Source organism: Peromyscus eremicus, chromosome 7, assembly GCF_949786415.1.
Source record: "Peromyscus eremicus chromosome 7, PerEre_H2_v1, whole genome shotgun sequence".
Lineage (NCBI taxonomy): Eukaryota > Metazoa > Chordata > Mammalia > Rodentia > Cricetidae > Peromyscus > Peromyscus eremicus.
In genome coordinates, this window is record NC_081422.1 from 45,293,198 (window position 1) to 45,311,707 (window position 18,510).

General features: G+C 43.5%; 1 protein-coding gene across 3 annotated transcripts in view; it reads left to right on the top strand.

Moving 5' to 3' along the window:
- LOC131914982 (alpha-1,2-mannosyltransferase ALG9) overlaps positions 1 to 18,510 on the top strand; it is a 69,634-nt gene that overhangs the window by 9,752 nt on the left and 41,372 nt on the right. For all 3 annotated transcript variants that reach the window (XM_059267842.1, XM_059267845.1, XM_059267844.1), the window contains 6 exons: positions 281 to 415; positions 8,673 to 8,743; positions 13,274 to 13,362; positions 15,194 to 15,329; positions 17,604 to 17,691; positions 17,841 to 17,946. In XM_059267842.1, coding sequence (XP_059123825.1) covers positions 281 to 415; positions 8,673 to 8,743; positions 13,274 to 13,362; positions 15,194 to 15,329; positions 17,604 to 17,691; positions 17,841 to 17,946 — 625 coding nt within the window. The remainder of the gene's footprint in view (positions 1 to 280; positions 416 to 8,672; positions 8,744 to 13,273; positions 13,363 to 15,193; positions 15,330 to 17,603; positions 17,692 to 17,840; positions 17,947 to 18,510) is intronic.

An 18,510-nucleotide genomic window follows, 5' to 3' on the forward strand; every position in this document is an offset into this window, starting at 1 on the left:
TATCAAAAACCAGAGGGAAGATGCTTGCTTAGTGTGTATAATTTAGGAAAAAAAAGACGTAAAGCCTCTGTTTTGGTTAAACTTTATTTTAAGAAAATACAGTAAAATTTTTAGTTTCTTAATTTAAAACTATGAGGTCATTTGTTTTTCTTATTCATTAGTTACAAATGTTAATTCTCAACATTTTGTCTGTAAAGGTTTTGACACAGAATCTTTATCTGTAGCCTCTTAGGAGGGGCTTTGCTAGTACAAACCTGATCGCATCTGTTTCTGCTTTCAGACACACTACCTCATCTATGGGAAGGGGTTTCAGACGTGGGAATATTCCCCAGTGTATGCCATTCGCTCGTATGCGTACCTGTTGCTGCATGCCTGGCCAGCTGCGTTTCATGCCCGGATTCTGCAGACTAATAAGGTAAGGGCGGCTACCCTGATAGCGGCCACATCAATCAACAGTAAGTTTGTGTAGCTAACCTGATATTAATCACATCGATCAACAGGTAAGTCTGGAGCACTTTTGAAAAGAGAACAAAATCCATTGATGGTGAAGAGGCTGATTTCTTTTTATTTTTCTTCTTGGAGGAGTCGTCTTGTGTTTCATAGACTAGTCTGGAACTGTTGGACTCATGTGTACTTTTCCCCCTCATTTCCCGAGTTACTGTGTCTGCAGGCCTGGGCTTTTTGTTTGTTTGTTTGAAATTGTGTCTGTATGGTCATGTTTGGGTGTGGGTGTGCGAGCCATGTGGAGGTAAGAGGACAGTCTTTTAGATTTGGTTCTCTCCTTCCACTGTAGATGTCTCAGATCAAACTCAGGTTGTCAGGCTTGTGCAGCCATACTTTTTAACCTGCTGAGTCATCTCACTGCCCCATCATCCAGCACGTACTAATAGAGCAGCTTTGATTTAGTATAGGTTACGTTAAGTGATGGAACAATGACCAAGCTGAGTCTGCCTTCATGGAAGTTACAGTTCCTTGGGGGAAGAGAAACATTAAATAATTCAAAAATGTAGGTTTATAAGAGAAAAGTACAGCCATGATGGGGTAGCATATTAAGAGGGTCTAATTTAAGTAGAGTGCTCAAGAGTTAACTGCAACCTGACCTGCCTTAGGGATAAAACTTTTGACTATGTATGTTTTGATGTGGATTTTTTTTTTTGAGTTTGTTTTGTTACATGAATATCTAGGCTTATGCATTTTGCCAAATTTGGGAAGAGGTAGGTGTGTGTGTGTGTAGGTTTGTGGGTCTTTGTGAGCACATGTGCCTGTGCACAAGTTCAGAGGCCAGAGGAGATACCAGGTGTCTTCCTCTATTGCTCTCTACTTTGCTCCCTTGAGACAGGATCTCTCACTAAACCTGAAACTCTCCATTTTGCCTAGGAGATGGCCAGTGAGCTCCTAGGAGCCACTTGTCTTCGCCTCCCGATGTTGAGGTTACAAAAGCACATGGCTATCCATCCGTACCTGGCTTTCACATGGGTGCCAAGGTTTGAATTCACATCTGCATGCTTGTATAGCATTCACTCTTTGTTGTGGAACCATGTCCCAGCCCCAAATCTGAGAAGTTTTTAGCTGTTATTTTTAATAGCGCGCGCGTGTGTGTTTGTGTGTGTGTGTTTGTGTGTGTGTGTGTGTGTGTGTGTGTGTCTATGGAGTCCAGAGGTGTCAGAACCTTTGAAGTTGTAGTTACAGGTGGCCCAGCTGCCTGACATGGGTACTGGGACTTGAACTCCCGTCCTCTGGAATAGCAACACATACTTTTAACTGCTGAGCCATCTCTCTAGCCCTGGGAACAGTGTTTGTAGTTGAAGGTCTAAGGATAGGAAAAAGGCCAACATTATTTCTCCTATAAATTAGTTTGATGTATGGAGAGTGGTGGGCTGGATTAAATGAGACTGGGAATAGGGAAGAGGCCAAATTTGTGTAAGATCTGATAGGATCTATTAGGAAATACCGGGAGTGGTTTTGTTTTTGTTTTTTGGCTACCCCCCCCCCCACACACACACGTTGAAAAGATTTGGAAGAGAGCCATGGTTATAGTTGCATTTCATAATGATCAGTGTGGTAGCACACATAGAACGTGACAGGACACCATCTCTTCTTTTTGTACCAAGTATCTCATTTCTGGCTTTTTAGGCTTCATTTTGCCTCTGAATTTGTTAGAGGAAAAATAAGCTGGAGGACTCAGTAGAGAACCAGCAGCTTGCAGTGTTACATTTTTATTTCTCGTTGAATATCCATTATCACAATGAACTTGATGTTTCCAGAAGTCTTCCTCTTCTTTCACTTACCTTACACATGTGGTGTGAGCAGCATGTGTTCCAGTTCCCTCTGTTGCTGTGGTAGAACATTCTGACTGACAGCAGCTTGGAGGGAAAGGGGTTGTTTGGCTTACACTTCCAGGTCGTAATCCACCATTAAGGGAAGTCAGGGCAGGAACTCAAGCCGGGAGTAAACCAGAAACCATGGAGAAATGCTGCTTGCTGGTGTGCTCCCTGGCCTTAATCATTTGGCTTTCTTGTTTTTGTATACTAGACTGGCCTTGAACTCACAAAGATGTGTCTGTCTCTGCTTCCCCAATGCTAGGATTCAAGTATGTGCCACCACATCTTTCTAGCTAGCTTTTTATACAGTGCCGGTCTGTTTGCTTAGGATGGTGCTGCCCACAGTGGGCTGGGTCCTCCTATGTCAGTCATCAGTTGAAACAGTCTCTCACAGATATGGCCTCAGATTAGTTTGATTAAGGATGTTCCTCAAGGGAGGTTCTCTTCCCAGGTTATGCTAGTTTATGTCAAGTTGATAATAAAAACTAACCAGGATGCAAGTAAAATGGGAGAAAGATTTCCCTTTTGTTCATTCTCCAGTCTCTTCTCCCTGTTAGTTCTGCCAGCCCGAGTCAATAGGGACCCACTTGCAAAGAGAATTTTAGCTTGTAGAGCAGTGGTTCTCAACCTTTAGGTTGCAGCTCCTGAAGAGGTTGCATATTGGATATCCTGCTTCTGAGATATTTACATTATGATTCATAACAGTAGCATAATACAGTTATGAAGTAGCAACGAAAGAATTTTGTGGTTGGGGGATCACCACAACACAAGGAACTATAGTAAAGGGTCCTGACTGTATTAGGAAGGTTGAGAACCACTGTTGGAGAGTCTCCATGCCCCCCATCCCCCTCACCTGCATCCTAATGCTGAAGAGAGAGTAGGTTGTTGGTGGAAGACTGTGGTGATGCTTGGTACTCTACTCATGGCTGCCTTTCTCCCTTCTTGCTCTTCCGAGTGTGAGCACTTCTCCGACTGGATCTGTGTGTGAACTGCTCTGTCATGCACAGGGTGGGACTCCACACAGAGGCCCTTGTTGAAGGTTGTTGTTTGGCTCCTTTGGGGGGGCCTGCTACCCAGTTCCCCCAATATATCACACGGAGGCTTAGTCTTACTTATGAATGCCTGGCCTTAGCATTTCTAGCCAACTTTCCTTAACTTATCCCATCTCCCTTTTGCCTTTGGGGTTTTCCTGTTCTTACTTCTGTAAATCTTACTCTTACTCCGTGGCTTGCTATGTAGCTGGGTGGCTGGCCCCTGGAGTCCTCCTCCTTCTCTGGCTCCTAGATCTCCCATCCTCTTCTCCCAGATTTCTCCCTCTATATATTCTCTCTGCTTGCCAGCCCTGCTTATCCTTTCTCCTGCCTCACTATTAGCCAGTTCTTTATTAGACCATCAGGTGTTTTACACAGGCACAGTAACACAGCTTTGCAGAGTTAAACAAATGCAACATGAACAACCCTTAAAGTAACACCCCTTAAAATATTCTTGTTTAGCCTCCATGTGGTTTAGAAGCCTAGCGTTCCCTTCAGCAGTCCTCGGTCCTGTTTGTTGCCTCTGACTTTCTCATGCATTTGAACTGCTTCTCACTGTGGCTGGAGTCCTTGGCTATAATGGACAAATGTTCTTCATGTATTTATTATTCAGATTTCCTTTTTTGTGAATTACCCTTTCACATTTTTTACTTGTTTTTTGTTTGTTTGTTTTGTTTTGTTTTTTGAGACAGGGTTTCTCTATGTAGTTTTGGTGCCTGTCCTGGATCTCGCTTTGTAGATCAGGCTGGCCTCAAACTCACAGAGAACTGCCTGCCTCTGCCTCCTGAGTGCTGGTATTAAAAGCGTGCGCCACCACCACCCGGCTTCTTTTACTTGTTTTTAAATTAGGTTTTCTTTTTGCTTTTGAGATGGGCTCTCACTCTGTAGCTGTGGCTGGCCTGGTACTCACTTTGTAGTCCAGTTGGCTGCAAATTCCTGGCAATCCTCCTGCCTTAGCCTCCTGAGTGTAGGATTAAGATGTGAGCCTCCCAAATGGATGGAACTAGAAAAAATCATCCTGAATGAGTAACCCAGACCCAGAAAGACAAACATGGTATGCACTCACTCATAAGTGGACATTAGCTGTATTATAAAGGATAACTATGCTACAATCCACAGACCCAGAGAGACTAAGTAACAAGGAGGGTTCATAGGAGGATGCCTGGATCTCCTTGGGAAGGGAAATAGAGATTTCGTGAGTAGACTGAGGGCAGTTGGGGATGGGAACATGAGCGATCAGGTTGGTGGGAGATTGAAGGGGAGACCACTGAAAGAGACTACTGGAAAGGGGAGGCATTTCGGGGTCAGATAAAAACCTGGCACAAGGAAATCTCCCAGGAATCTACAAGGATGACCCCAGCTAAGACTCCTGAAGTAATGGATGCATAACCTGAGCTAGCCATCTCCTGTGACCAGATTGGTGCCTAACCCAATTGTCATCAGAGAGGCTTCATCCAGCAACTGATGGAAACGGATGCAGAGACCCACAGCCAAACATTAGGCTCAGTTTGGGGGAATCCTGCAGAATAGGGAGAGAAAGGAGTGTGGGAGCCAGAGGGGTCAAGGACACCACAAGAAAACTCACAGAATCAACTAACCTGGGCTGATAGGGCCTCATAGAGACTGAACAGATAACCAGGGAGCCTGCATGGGACTGACCTGGGCACTCTGCATATATGTTACAGTAGTGTAGCTTGGTCCTCTTGTGGGACTCCTAACTGTGGGAACAGGGGCTGTCTCTGACTCTTTTTTTTTTTTTTTGGTTTTTCGAGACAGGGTTTCTCTGTGTAGTTTTGCGCCTTTCCTGGAACTCGCTTTGGAGACCAGGCTGGCCTCGAACTCACAGAGATCCGCCTGGCTCTGCCTCCCGAGTGCTGGGATTAAAGGCGTGCGCCACCACCGCCCGGCTGTCTCTGACTCTTTTATTGGCTTTTGAGACCCTATTCCTCATACTGGGTGGCCTTGCCCAGCCTTAATGCATGGGGAGGGCCTTAGTCTTACTGCAACTTGATATGCCATGTTTTGTTGATATTCCATGGAAGGCCTGCCTTTTCCTAAACAGGAGGAGTGGTTTGGGGGATGGGAACAGAGAGAGAGTGGGGGAAGGGACTGGGAGGAGAGGATAAAAGGGAAACTGGGGCTGGGATGTAAAATAAATTTGTTTAAAAAATAAAATAACAAAGAATGGGGGGGGGGGAAGATGTGATCCTCCTCACCTAGCTGCTGTTGGATTTCCTCCTTTTCTGTCTGGTCTGTAGATGTCAGGCGAGTGTCATTTTGTTTAGAGCACCAGCTCTGTTGACTTGTCCGCAGCTCTTTGCTGAAATCCTTACCTTTGACATAGTCAAGTACGTTTCTCCTGGGTCCTAGGTCTTTCTAAATGAACTCCTGTAGCTCGAGTTTTCCTGCCTGGCCCACAGTCAGGACAAATCTCTCTCACCTGCCAGTCCCACAGCCGCTCAGACCCGACCAAGTAAACACAGAGACTTATATTGGTTACAACCTGTATGGCTGTGGCAGGCTTCTTACTAACTGTTCTTACAGCTTAAATTAATCCATTTCCATTAATCTATACCTTGCCACATGACTCGTGGCTTACCGGCATCTTCACATGCTGTTTGTCATCGTGGCAGCTGGCAGTGTCTCTCTGACTCAGCCTTCCACTTCCCAGCTTTATTCTCCTCCTTGTCCCGCCTACACTTCCTGCCTAGCCAATGGCCAATCAGTGTTTTATTTATTGACTAATCAGCAACACATTTGCCATACAGAACATCCCACAGCAAACTCCTCCTTCATCCCACAAGTTGCAGGAATGTTTTTCCTGTTATCTTCTGTTAGCTTTCTTTTTACCTGTCTGTTATGAGACTCCTGTCATTGGTCCCCACCCCCCTTTTACAATGGTGGAGCATAATTGAGTTTGTATTTTGATCTTTATGCTGAATGTTTCGGTAAATTTCCAGGCTGATGCCGGTAGTTTGTCAACCGAATCTCCTGGCTTCTTTCTCAGTTGTGTTTATGTCCTTATCCATTTTATGTCGCTATAGCAAAGTGCCCGAGGCTGGGTCATTTATAAAGGAAACAGCTGGGTGTGGTGGCACAGGCCTTCCATCCTGCACTTGGGAGGCAGAGTTAGGGGATCTCAGTGATTTTTTTTTTTTTGAGGCTAGCCTGGTGTACATAATGATTAGAGAGTTGAAATGATACAGTGTCAGCATTCTGGTAAGGGCACCCTGGCTGTATCATTTGAAGGAGAAGCAGAAGGAAACAAGGTGTATACCTGAGGGCAAAGCTGAGGTAGCATACTCAGTCTGTGACAGCCCATTCTCAGGGGAACTAATCCAGTCCCATGAGGACCTGCCCCTTCTGAGAGAGTATTAATTTGTTCATTGAGCAGAACCCACTAAGCCTCCTTGCTTGTCTACTGGGGCCTGCTTCTTATACGTTCATCATCTTAATGTCCTCTCTGGAGACCAAGCTTCTAGAACTCAAACACTTAGGACAAACCATAGCTATACACTTTCTTTTTCTCATTCTGCCCCTTTCTCTTTCCTTCTGCACTGACTGGGACTTGGAGTTACAGTGCTGATAGGGAAGCCGATGGCGTCATTGTCCTGCTGCTGAACATTCTTAGACCAGTTCATTTTTTTTTTTTGGTTTTTCGAGACAGGGTTTCTCTGTGTAGCTTTGTACCTTTCCTGGAACTCACTTGGTAGTCCAGGCTGACCTCAAACTCACAGACATCCTCCTGGCTCTGCCTCCCGAGTGCTGGGATTAAAGGCGTGCACCACCACCGCCCGGCTCCAGTTCATTTTTAAAAAAATTCATTTTTATTATGTGTGTGTGTCTGTGTATGCGTGAGAGTGCAGGTGTCTACAGTCCAGAAGAAAGTGTTAGATCTCTTGGAGCTGGACACGGGTGTTGGGAACTGAACTTGGGTCCTCTGAAAGAGTAGTATGTGATCTTAACCTCTGAGCCACCTCTCCAGCTCCAGTTCATTTCTTTTTTAACTTTCAAACGTTGCTTATGAGGAGTCCTTATCATAGACACTTGTCTCAAATCATCTGCCCCTGCGGCACCTGTAACAGTGGCCATTGTGTCGTAGGCTCTCAGTATTCTATTAATGAACCTGACTCATAGGCTCTTTTATAAAACTCATTTGGGAATTTGGTTGGTTGTAGTGATAAGCATGGGCAAGGTTTCCATGTTGGCGACTTACATTTATCTTTCTGTGTATGGAAGCAGAGTCAGCTGTGAGGATTCAGCACTCTTGACATACAGTGCTCTATAGTATAACAGCTAAGCAAGGGGCTGAAAGGTGGCTCAGTGGGTTCAAGAGCACTGGCTGCTCTTCCAGAGGACCTGGGTTTACTTCTCAGCACCCACATGGCAGTTAAGACAACCATCTGTAACTGCAGTTCCAGGGAATCTGATGCCCTCTTCTGGCGTCCTGGGGCACTGCATGGAAGTGGTGCACAGACATGCATGCAGGCAAAACTCACATATGCATAAAATAAAAATAAGTAGATCTTAAGAGCTAGTCAATATAACCCTTATTGTTATTTTTAACTAAACTCGTGCCATTAATTATAGAATTAATTAGTCCATAGTGCAGACATTTAGAAGATAGGAGTTAAACACCTTAATCCCAGTAGGCTGCCACATCTCCTCTTACCATTGTGTGTCTTACCAGCCTTTCATATGCATGTAGTTTCCATAGCTGTAATGCTGATGTATTTTGTAAATAATCAGTATTTAAAATTTTATGGCTGTTTATGGCTTATATGTACAATCCTAGCACTTGGGAGATTGAGGCAAGAGGATTGCTGTAGGTTTAGGTCATCCTGGGATCTATGGTGAGTTCCAGGATAGCCTGAGCTACAGTGTGAGACCCTGTATTTAGAAGGAGAGAGGGAGGGAGAAGGAGAGGACTCGTTGGGTTAACAACAAATGAGCAAGGTAGCACGTTTTTCCATCTTTGCAACCCCGACTGTTTATACTTGTTCAGTACTCTCTGAAATAGATGTGGCATGATTAGTTGCATATCTACGTATCACTGGATATTTTGCAGTTTTTACTAAATTAATAGCGCTGCAATAGATGTTTTTATGAATGGAAGCTCCCACCCCTCCTGCAGTAAAAGAAGTAGGTACACCAAGTCTGGGGATCTGGAAATTTGTGTGGTTCTCAATAAACTCAGCTTTCAGGAGGATTGTATCAGTTTGTAGAACAGTTTACCGACAGCAAATGACAACTTTTCATCCTTACAAGCTTTTTGGCTCGTGTTGCTGACTTCTGTTTTTTCACTCTGGGTTTCTTTCAGATTCTTGTCTTCTACTTTTTGAGATGTCTCCTGGCTTTTGTGAGCTGTATTTGTGAACTTTACTTTTATAAGTAAGTATCAAAACTTTGCACACTGTAGCACAGATCCCTGACAGCTCAGGCAGCTGTCAGAGATCACTCCTTCTCTCTTCTGGCGCTCTAGCTAAGGACAGCTTCTTGTCTGAAAGGTAATTGAGGAGGAGTGCTTCTAGCTCCTGTTCCCATTGGCATACCTCTGATTTTAATTCGTAGTACATGTCTCGCTAGTCTTAGTAGCATTTAGTAAAACCTTATTTTTGGTTCTAAGTGAAGGATAGATTCACTTTTTCCCGAGAGCTGAGCTGATGGGAGACTATTCCCAGTGTAAGATTCTGCTCTCATTTGCACTCAATACATTGCCTCACACTGAGTAGCTCTCAGTTGATTGAATATTAATGAATCCATTAGGCATTGAAGTATTCTAGCAATAAAATAGCTGCCTTTTAAAACTGTAACACATAAAAACCATTAAATTTAATAGTCCCTTAACACATTAAAAGAGGTACTCAGACTTAAGGATCATTACTAAAAGTCTTCCCATAGTTAGATGTGCCAGATTAAAATTAATTTTTGGCCTTAACTCTGACGAGGGTAGAGGTAAAGACAAACCCAGTACTCCCTCTGGGGATTGTAGCCATAAGTTGGTTTTCATGTGGAGTTGGGCCTGAATTCAAATCACTTGTCTCATCTCCTAAGTCCCACGATGGGATTTCTGGTAAATTGTCCGGGATTAGTGGAGGTTCCATACGTCATGTAAACATTTCCCTAGGGAACGGGACTCTTAATGCAGCTGTCAGAAAATCACCAGGAGTACAGTTCTGCTGCACAAGAAAGTATGACAGTCAGGCTGGGAAAGTGGCTCTGCACCGAGCTCTTGCTTCATGTGCACGGGGCTCTGGGTTCAGGAGGCAGGAGAAAAGAGCAAAGGAGTCACAGTCAAAGTCCCACACATACCAGGGAAATCACAAAGAGACAAGACATTGAGGAGCTAGCAGAAATAACAGTCACCAGAAAGCTGGCCTGTGAATCTTCATTTATTAGAAATTATTAAAATGAAAACAGCATTGTATGTGGAGAAGTGAAAGAGGGAACTGAAAACATGAAGAGAAGCAAGAACCTCCAGAAATGACCAGGCCAGTGTGAAAAACAGTAAGAGCGTATAGAGATGAAAATGTAATTATTTTATGTTGACTTTATATATATGCATATATACATATATGGTGTGTAACATCAGTACGATTTATATAACATTGATATTTAAAACTCAGATAGTCTAAACAGATTAAGACTGCTAGTAAGCAAAGTAGTAAAGTGAAAGATCAATTTGAAGAAATTGCTAGGAATAAAGTATAGAGAAAAAAAGAAATATAGAGGAAGTTAACGTGTAAGGTGTCTATGTCTGATATAGAGAATTAGAAGAGGCAATATTCAGGGAAGTATAGCTCACAGTTTTCCAGAGTTAGTGGGAAAGGGACGTAATCCATAAGTTCAGTAAGTCTTGCATCTTAGTATGGGAATATAAAAAGAACTTAGTGACATTGTGTTCAGCACCAGAGATAAAGAAACGGTCTTGAAACTGGACAAGGAATTAATGGAGTACCTGTAAGGGCATGCTGAGCAGTGAGACTGACAGAGAGAAGAGCCATCAACAGCAACAGACAGAGCACTTCATAGTGTGAGGGGGCAGGAAGGCTCAGCAGTAGAGCGCTTGAATACCATGCTCGGCCCTGGGCTCTATCCCTAGCAGAACAAACCAGAATGCCAAGGCAAATGCCAGCCGTGCTAAAAGTGTGTGCTGGGCTGAACTGTCTTTTAAGATCAAGAGCTAAATACAGATTTCCAATTAAAAAAAAAAAGAAAAGCCAGCCAGGTGCTGGTGACTGTGAGTTTAAGGTCAGCCTTGTGTGCAAAGCGAGTTCCAGGATAGCCAGGGCTATTACACAGAGAAACACTGTGTTGAAAAACAAACAAAATACAAAACAAAAACCACACACAAAAAGAAAAACCAGCTACAAATTAGAGAAATTATTATTAATATATTCTCACTAAAAGAACTTCTAAAAGATGAATCAAAACCATTTCAGAAAGAAACAGATGAAATAAACCTGAGTGAGAACATGCCTAACACATGAAAAATACGAAAATCAATAGCAGCGCTGGGTATGATGGCCCATGCCTTTAATCCCAGCACTCGGGAGGCAGAGGCAGGCAGATCTCTGTGAGTTCAAGGCCAGCCTGGTCTGCAAAGGGAGTTTCAGGACAGCCAGGGCTACACAGAGAAACCCTGTCTCAAAAAAAAAAACAAAAACAAAAACAAAAAACAAAAAAACACAAAAAAACCAAAAAACCAAAAAACAAACCAAAACAAAAAAACCCAAAACCAACAACAAAAAATCCCCACTGAGTTCTATAAGTGCTGCTTGCATGCCGATGGGTGCGGAACAATTCACTAGAACACAGACCAACCGCTACATTCCCAAGAAAAATGACTCCCTTGCCAGTAGCCATCAGTATCAGTAGGTCCTCAGCTGTGGGTAGGGCCTCGGGAGCCCTTGTTCATGCTAGAATGTTGATGGACTTGGTCTTGTGCTGGTAATCACAGCTGCAGTGAGTTGATGAGGGACGTGGCCCTGTCACGTCCAAAAGACAGGATATCAGAGCACTCCTCTGGCTCTTACATTCTTTCCATCCCCTCCTCAGTCATGTTCCTGACTGAACCCTGGTGCTGGTGCTTTATATAGATGTCCTTTGAGGGCTAAGCACTCAGTTGTCACTTACTCTCATCACTTGGGCAGGTTAGGGTCTCTCCATTAACGTTGACCACTGTAAATTGACGCTTCTCTGCCCAAGGTTGAGTATAGCACTAATCTATGGATATAAACAAATACTTAGATTTTTTTAAATTAGTGTGTAAAGATATTTTGCTTGTATGTATATGTGCTTTGTATGTGCCTGGTGCCCTGAGAGGCCAAAAGAGGGCGCCAGATCCCTAGGAACTGGAGTTACAGATGGTTGTGAGCCACCATGTGGATGCTGGTAACTGAAATCTGGTCTTGTGGAAGAGCAGCCAGTGCTGGTTAACCATTGGATCATCTCTCCAGCCCCAGAAGGCAGTTGACAACATGTCCATTTAGCAAAACTGAAATAGTAGCTTACCCACTGTAGCCTGATCTTCCCAGGAGTGGGCTAAAAGCCAGGTTTACAGTTTCAGCATGAATTCCTCCTGTGAAGGAGGACTCAGATCCATCAGAACGCAGTTGGTTACCTCTTAACAGTAGTCACTGTTGAACCTGTGGACACATCTTGCCTGGCAGGTTTGTATTATGGCATTCAGGGCTCACTGTTGGAGATCACTGATGGCTTTTCTCCTTCAATTGTCTATAGTGCACCTTCCAGCACCATGAATGCTAGCCAGCAGGGAGGCCATTTCCAGGTTAGCTCTAGTTTGATTTCTTTGTCCTGCAAACGAAGTGTATGGTGCCTTCAGCAATAGGGTGTTGTGAAAAGGGAAAAGGATCACTGGAAATAGCATGGGTTGTTTTGGGGACCTCTGGGAACTCCCTGACCAATAGCTCATAGGGAGGGAAGTGTCCCATGCCTGCTGTTGATAGTTTCATTTAATAATCCATGTCGTCTGGGAACAGCATTGTCTACTCATGCAAGGTACCTCTTTTGAAACCTTAATTTTTTTTTGTTTTTAAATAATGACATATTTTGATTAGCTTGCAAAGTAGTAGGCTTCCATACATCCTTAGTCTTGATTAATCTGCCCCTCTTCTTTATCTCCCCTCCCCCATCACTGCTTAAACCTTTAACCCCTTGTATTATCCCTCTTTGCTTTTTTTTTTTCCCCCAAACAGGGTTTCTCTGTGTGGCCATGGCTGTCCTGGAACTCACTCTGTAGACCAGGCTGGCCTCGAACTCAGAGATCTGCCTGCTTCTGCCTCGTGAGTGCTGGGATTAAAGGTGTGCACCACTGCACAAGGCATCCCTCTCTGCTTTTCTACCATCTGTGTTGAGAACAATCTTTGCTAAACAACTTGTGCTAGCCACTTTACTAAGTACTTTTCCGGCATTAATTATCACAGACACTTTATGTAGGCATGGTTGCTATCCTTATCTTACAGATGTGAAATCTGGCAGATTATATAATTAGCCACTGCTGGTAAATGGCAGAGCCAGAATTTGAACCTACCTGAACGTGGGGTCTGTTACTTCTCACTATATCATGCTATTTCCCTATTGATAGTAGACATAATTTTAAATATGCAGCTTTTCTTAAAGACGAGCTTTTTTTCTGTGCCAAGAGTAAGAAGTCTGTTTCTTATGCACATGACATTCCTAACAACTTTTAAATGCATTTCCTCTTAAGGAGCTTTTCTGTGTCAGGAGTAAGAGGTTTGGGTTTCTTGTGCATATGAAATTGCTAACAAGTCTAGACAGGTCTATATTTGACTTTAGCTCTTCGTTGTTATTTCTCATAAAGGCCTGCGTTTCTTCTTTGCTTTGCAATTTCTGTCTCTTAGTATCCACAGTATTAATGGTCTTTATCTTTTCTTCCAGGGCTGTGTGCAAGAAATTTGGGCTGCATGTGAGTCGAATGATGCTGGCCTTCTTGGTGCTCAGCACTGGCATGTTTTGTTCATCATCTGGTAAGTAGAAGGGCAGATGAGGGGGTAGCAGCTTTACCTTCCTATTCAGTTGTCTTGAAAGGAAGCACTCGTCCAACAAGGTTATATACACGAGTGCTTGGCAGGTCACTGTTGTGTGAACTGCACAGATTCGTAAGTAGTGGAACTGGCAGTCTCACAGGATACCTTCTGTTCCTTCTCCTTCCTAATGACTCACTTCCTTTCTTGGCCATTAGGGGGAGGAAAATATTTTTGATTGATGGTTCTGTTTTCTGCCTGTTATTTGATGTATTCTATAGAGGTTCCATCTCTTGGGCATTTATTTTTATAGTTAGCTTCTGGACACTTAGAATAAAGGTTCTAAGTAGGACTGGTGGCTTTTCAGCTGTGCTGCCTTTGAACACTTACATTCTGAGCTAAGGCAGCCTTCTACAAAAGATAGGTTGTTTCCAATTTTCCAGAAAAATTATCTTGCTAAATTGTCTCAATTTTAGTTTATGCTTATATAATCAAGACTCTAGTACGTACACTAAATATACACAATTGTACCTTGTACAGAGTTGCATGGTTAGCATTTTCTTCATTGGATATATCAAAATGAATGTTCTACAGGGATCTCTGGGCTCCGCCTAGACCAGCTTTGAGATCCACTGTAGTAAATGCGTTTTCTTCATCAAGATTAGCAGAGACCTCAGATATTTCTGCTCTTTTGTACTCTGCGCTGGCAGCTAGAATTGACTTCAATATTTAGCATCTATCTGTGAAAGTTGCATCTCACATGTTTAATGTTTTAGTTACTTTGCTAATCCAGAAACAGAATTGTGTGTGTGTGGAGCTTCCTGTGAGTTTTAGTTTTACACTGTCAGTTGAGGCACTCATGAATTCAGAGTCTTTACCGTAGAGCCTTTGAAGTGGACCCTCACTGAGTGTCTTAAATTTCACTGCCTATTCATTCTGTTCTTGTTAGATTCAACTGACTTTTCTGCTCCAGGAACCAGGCCTTATAAAGCATAAGAAGCCACATTTTTGTTTGAATATCTTGCTGTTGTTGCAAAGGCCTTGAGTGTGTTCAGACTATTGCATGCCATGACAAAGTTATGGCAGATGTAATAATTAAGGGGCTATGCCAAGGCCAGAATGTAGCTCTGAGCCTTGAGAAGGCTTCCTAGTGTCCCTATAGGGTACAGGGTGAGCCAGGATGTCTTAGAAGCATATCAGAAGTTGAGCCGAAGGAACCAATACATCATCTGCAATGGGTCTGAGTCTTGAATTATATTCCCTGAAATAAAGTTGGAGGTTCCTGGCTTTTGTAAGCTTTAAATTTAGGTACAGGCCAGGAGAGGAGTGGATGGCTACTATTGTGTAACTTGGGGCCTTGTGTACTTGGAAAAGAGATGTGAGGAAATCAAAATCAGTACGCTTTGTGTTTTGAAAAGGAATGAATGTCCTCTGACTGACCATTTCTTTCCTTTACTTCCTCCCTTTGTGTATTTCTTTCTACCCAGGGGCTCATGGCCCAAGACAGGGCCTCATGTGGCCTCAAACTTGCTGCACAGCTGGGGGTGCCCTTGAACGTCTGGTCTTGCTTTTACCTCCTGAGGGCTGGGATTATAGGCGTGTGCCAGTATGCCCAGTTTTTTTGTGGCCCTAGGAATTGAATCCAGGCTCTGTGCATTATAGGCAAGCACTCTATCGACCGAGCCATGCCTCTAGCCTTACTTAGTGCTTGTTTCTGATAGTGGTTTTCCAAGATAGAGTCATAATATTGGCATTTTGCAGTGCAGATGAATTTTTAAAAATCAGTATCTAATCTCAGACTCTTGTTTTTCTTTTCGTTTCTGTACTCTTGTAGCATTCCTTCCTAGCAGCTTCTGCATGTACACCACACTGATCGCCATGACCGGATGGTATATGGACAAGACACCCATTGCTGTGCTGGGAGTAGCAGCTGGGGCGATCCTAGGATGGCCATTTAGTGCAGCCCTTGGGTAAGAAACTTAAGTTATTCCTCTCCTGTATACCACTGGGCATCTGGGCAATCCAAGTGTTGTATCCAGTGCGGATTGTCCAGCCAGCAACTAAAGTTAAAGGAATCAGTTTGACTGACAGAGACTCTGGAACAAAAGCTTATTGTTCTCATTGTTTATTCATGTGATTTATTCTAACAAGAGGAATCACTACTAGACTCCTGCTGAATGCTACGCATTGCTAGCATTACCAAACCCTTCAAAAGTTTTATTTCTAAATTTTACAATGCTGTAAGAAAATATAATAATTTGTATTTTTGGGGGGTCGGGGGTTGGGTAATTGAGACAGGGTTTCTCTGTGTAGCCCTGGCTGTCCTGGAACTCGATCTGTAGACCAGGCTGGCCTCGAATTTACAGAGATCCTCCTGCCTTTGCCTCCTGAGAGCTGGGCTCAAAGGCGTGCGCCACCACCTCTCATATAAATGAGAATATAGACAGTAAGATTTGAGGTAATTTGCCTGTAACATTATGCTTGCTTTTTAAAATGCTTTTACTAGCATGTACTAATTATACATACTGGGTTTCACTGTGACATTTTCGTACATGTATGCAATGTATTCCAGCCATATCCCTCTCCAGAGTACACTCTCTTGTCCCCCTCCCTCTCCTGCTAATCCCCTTCCTCTTTCTTCTAAAGACTGCTGATGTTTTCTCACACTGCTCCATTCTTTTCTTTCAATCCTCCTTGTCACCGAGGATTGAAATGTTTCCTTTTGTCCTTCTCTTTACTTAAAAAAAAAAAAAAATGTGCAAGGAGTGCATGTATGTCTGTGTACCCCATGTATGCAGTATTCCTGCAGGCTAGAAAAGGGCATCAGATCCCCTGGAACGGAGCTGCCAGGTGGGTCCTCTGGAAGAGCAGCCCGTGCTGTTCATCGCTAGGGCATTTCTCCTGCAGCCCGTGCTCTTCATCGCTAGGGCATTTCTCCTGCAGCCCATGCTCTTCATCGCTAGGGCATTTCTCCTGCAGCCCATGCTCTTCATCGCTAGGGCATTTCTCCTGCAGTCCTTCCCCTTTCTTGCTCCAGTGTCTTCCCTGACTTTGTGTCTCCACTTCCTTCCCTACTCTGTTTCCACACTTCTTTCCTGGTTTGTGCTGCCTTAACTTCCTGACTAGACCAGAGAAATGGTTCAGTGACTAAGAGCACATGCTGCTCTTGCAGAGAACCTGACTTTGGTTCCCAGCATCCGTGATGGGTGGCTCCCAACTGCCTGTAACTGCAGTTCCAGGGAATCAGACACCCTCTTCTGGACTTTGCAGGCATCAGCACTCACGTATACAAATGTATTTTATACACATAACTAAAAAATAAATCTTAATAGTTGTTATGAATGTTATTTTAAATATAGTATTCCATATTTTTAAAAGTACTTATAGGGTATAGCTTAGTAGTAAAATGTTTGCCTAGAAGGTATAGGACCTCACCACAGCAACAGATAAACAAAGAGCAGATTTAATATGGTAAAAAGGATTTTTGGAGACTCGGGAGATAATTTAGTAAAGGCCTGAGGACTCAGGTTTAATCCCCAGCACCCACTTAAGGCAAGTGTGGTGCTTCTGAAATGCCAGGGCTGGGGTGGGGACTGAGGAGTTTCTAGAGCTCGCTGGCCAGCTAGCCTTGATGAACTGATAAGCTCTAGATCAGTGGTTGACTCTCTCTCAAAAAAATGCAGTAGAGAGCCACTGAGGGAGAGTTGGCTCAGCAGGAAAGACACTTATATACAAATCTGGAGACCTGAGTTTGATTTCTGGAATCCACATAACCGGAGGGAACAGGACTGACTCCTCAAAGTCATTCTTAACCTCCACATCCGCCATGGCACCTGCAGACCCCCACACACGTGAGAATTTACTTATTTACAAGTTAAAAGTATATAATAAAATCCTCGTTAATTTCAGAAGGGAGAGGTCGGTGCTTGTTGGGTAGGTGTAGGATAACAGTGTACGGGAATTTACAATGAATATGTCTTACATGCACAATACATATAGATAGATCTGTGTCAAGATTGTCCAGCAGCATAGTGTCTGTTTCTTGTCCGTCTGGGGCAAGTCTCTCTTGATGGGTCCTTGGAAAGACCAGCTTATGTTTGAGAAGACATCTTGTCACATACCAGCTTCCTTTCTTCTGTGCTCCTGGGAGAGCTGCTTGGTTCTCTGCTAAGCACAGGCATCTTTGCTCTGTCCTAAGTATTTAGTGCTTTACTAACGTCTTACTGTGTTTCTCTGTTGAATAGTTTACCCATCGCCTTTGACTCGCTGGCCCTGAAAAACAGGTGGAAGAGTTTCTTCCATTGGTCACTGGTGGCCCTAATTCTCTTCCTGGTGAGTTTCCTTTTTTCTTGTTTTACTCTCATGTTCTAAGTAGTTTCTGATTTGAGAAGGAAATGCCAGGAGTTCATTTTATTTTTCATTCTGAAGTTCTTCCATTAGCATTTTGAAAACTACATCTGCTGTTTTTTCTTTTACTTTAGGTACCCGTGGTGGCCATTGACAGCTACTATTATGGGAAGTTGGTGATTGCTCCTCTCAACATTGTTCTGTATAATGTCTTTACCTCTCATGGGCCTGATCTTTATGGTAAGGCTTTGGAAAATTTGAGGAAAAAGTGGAAAACAGCTTAATTTACCTGAGCCTCACAATTCAAATCCAGTTTTCTCATTTCATCAAGACATCCCTCCCTCCCCCTCCTTCCCTGTGTGCTCCAGGTGTAGTCCAGGTTGGCCTTGAACTGCTGATCTGCTTGTTACATTCTAGTATTGGGATAACAGCATGCCCTGGCCAAATGTGGCATTTTGTGCTGTGTCCTTTTCTGCTGAACACAGAGCTCTTGACTATAGTGCAGTGCTAACGTAGCCCCTGCGTCTCTTTGACTGGTGTAGTCAGCACTGACCCTCCGTGCTGCTGAACATTATCCCTAGATCCAGACCTAAAGAGCTTTAAGGAGTGCTGGCTATGCATGGTTGTCACTTGGTAGCCAAAACTAGCCTCAAACTTGTAGCAAACCTCCTGACTCAACCTCCCAAGTGGCAGAACTGCAGAGTTGACCATCTGAACCTATCTTATGCTACGGGTTTGATGCTTTTAAAATTTCTTAGATGGACGGTGGTGGTGCACGCCTTTAATCCCAGCACTTGGGAGGCA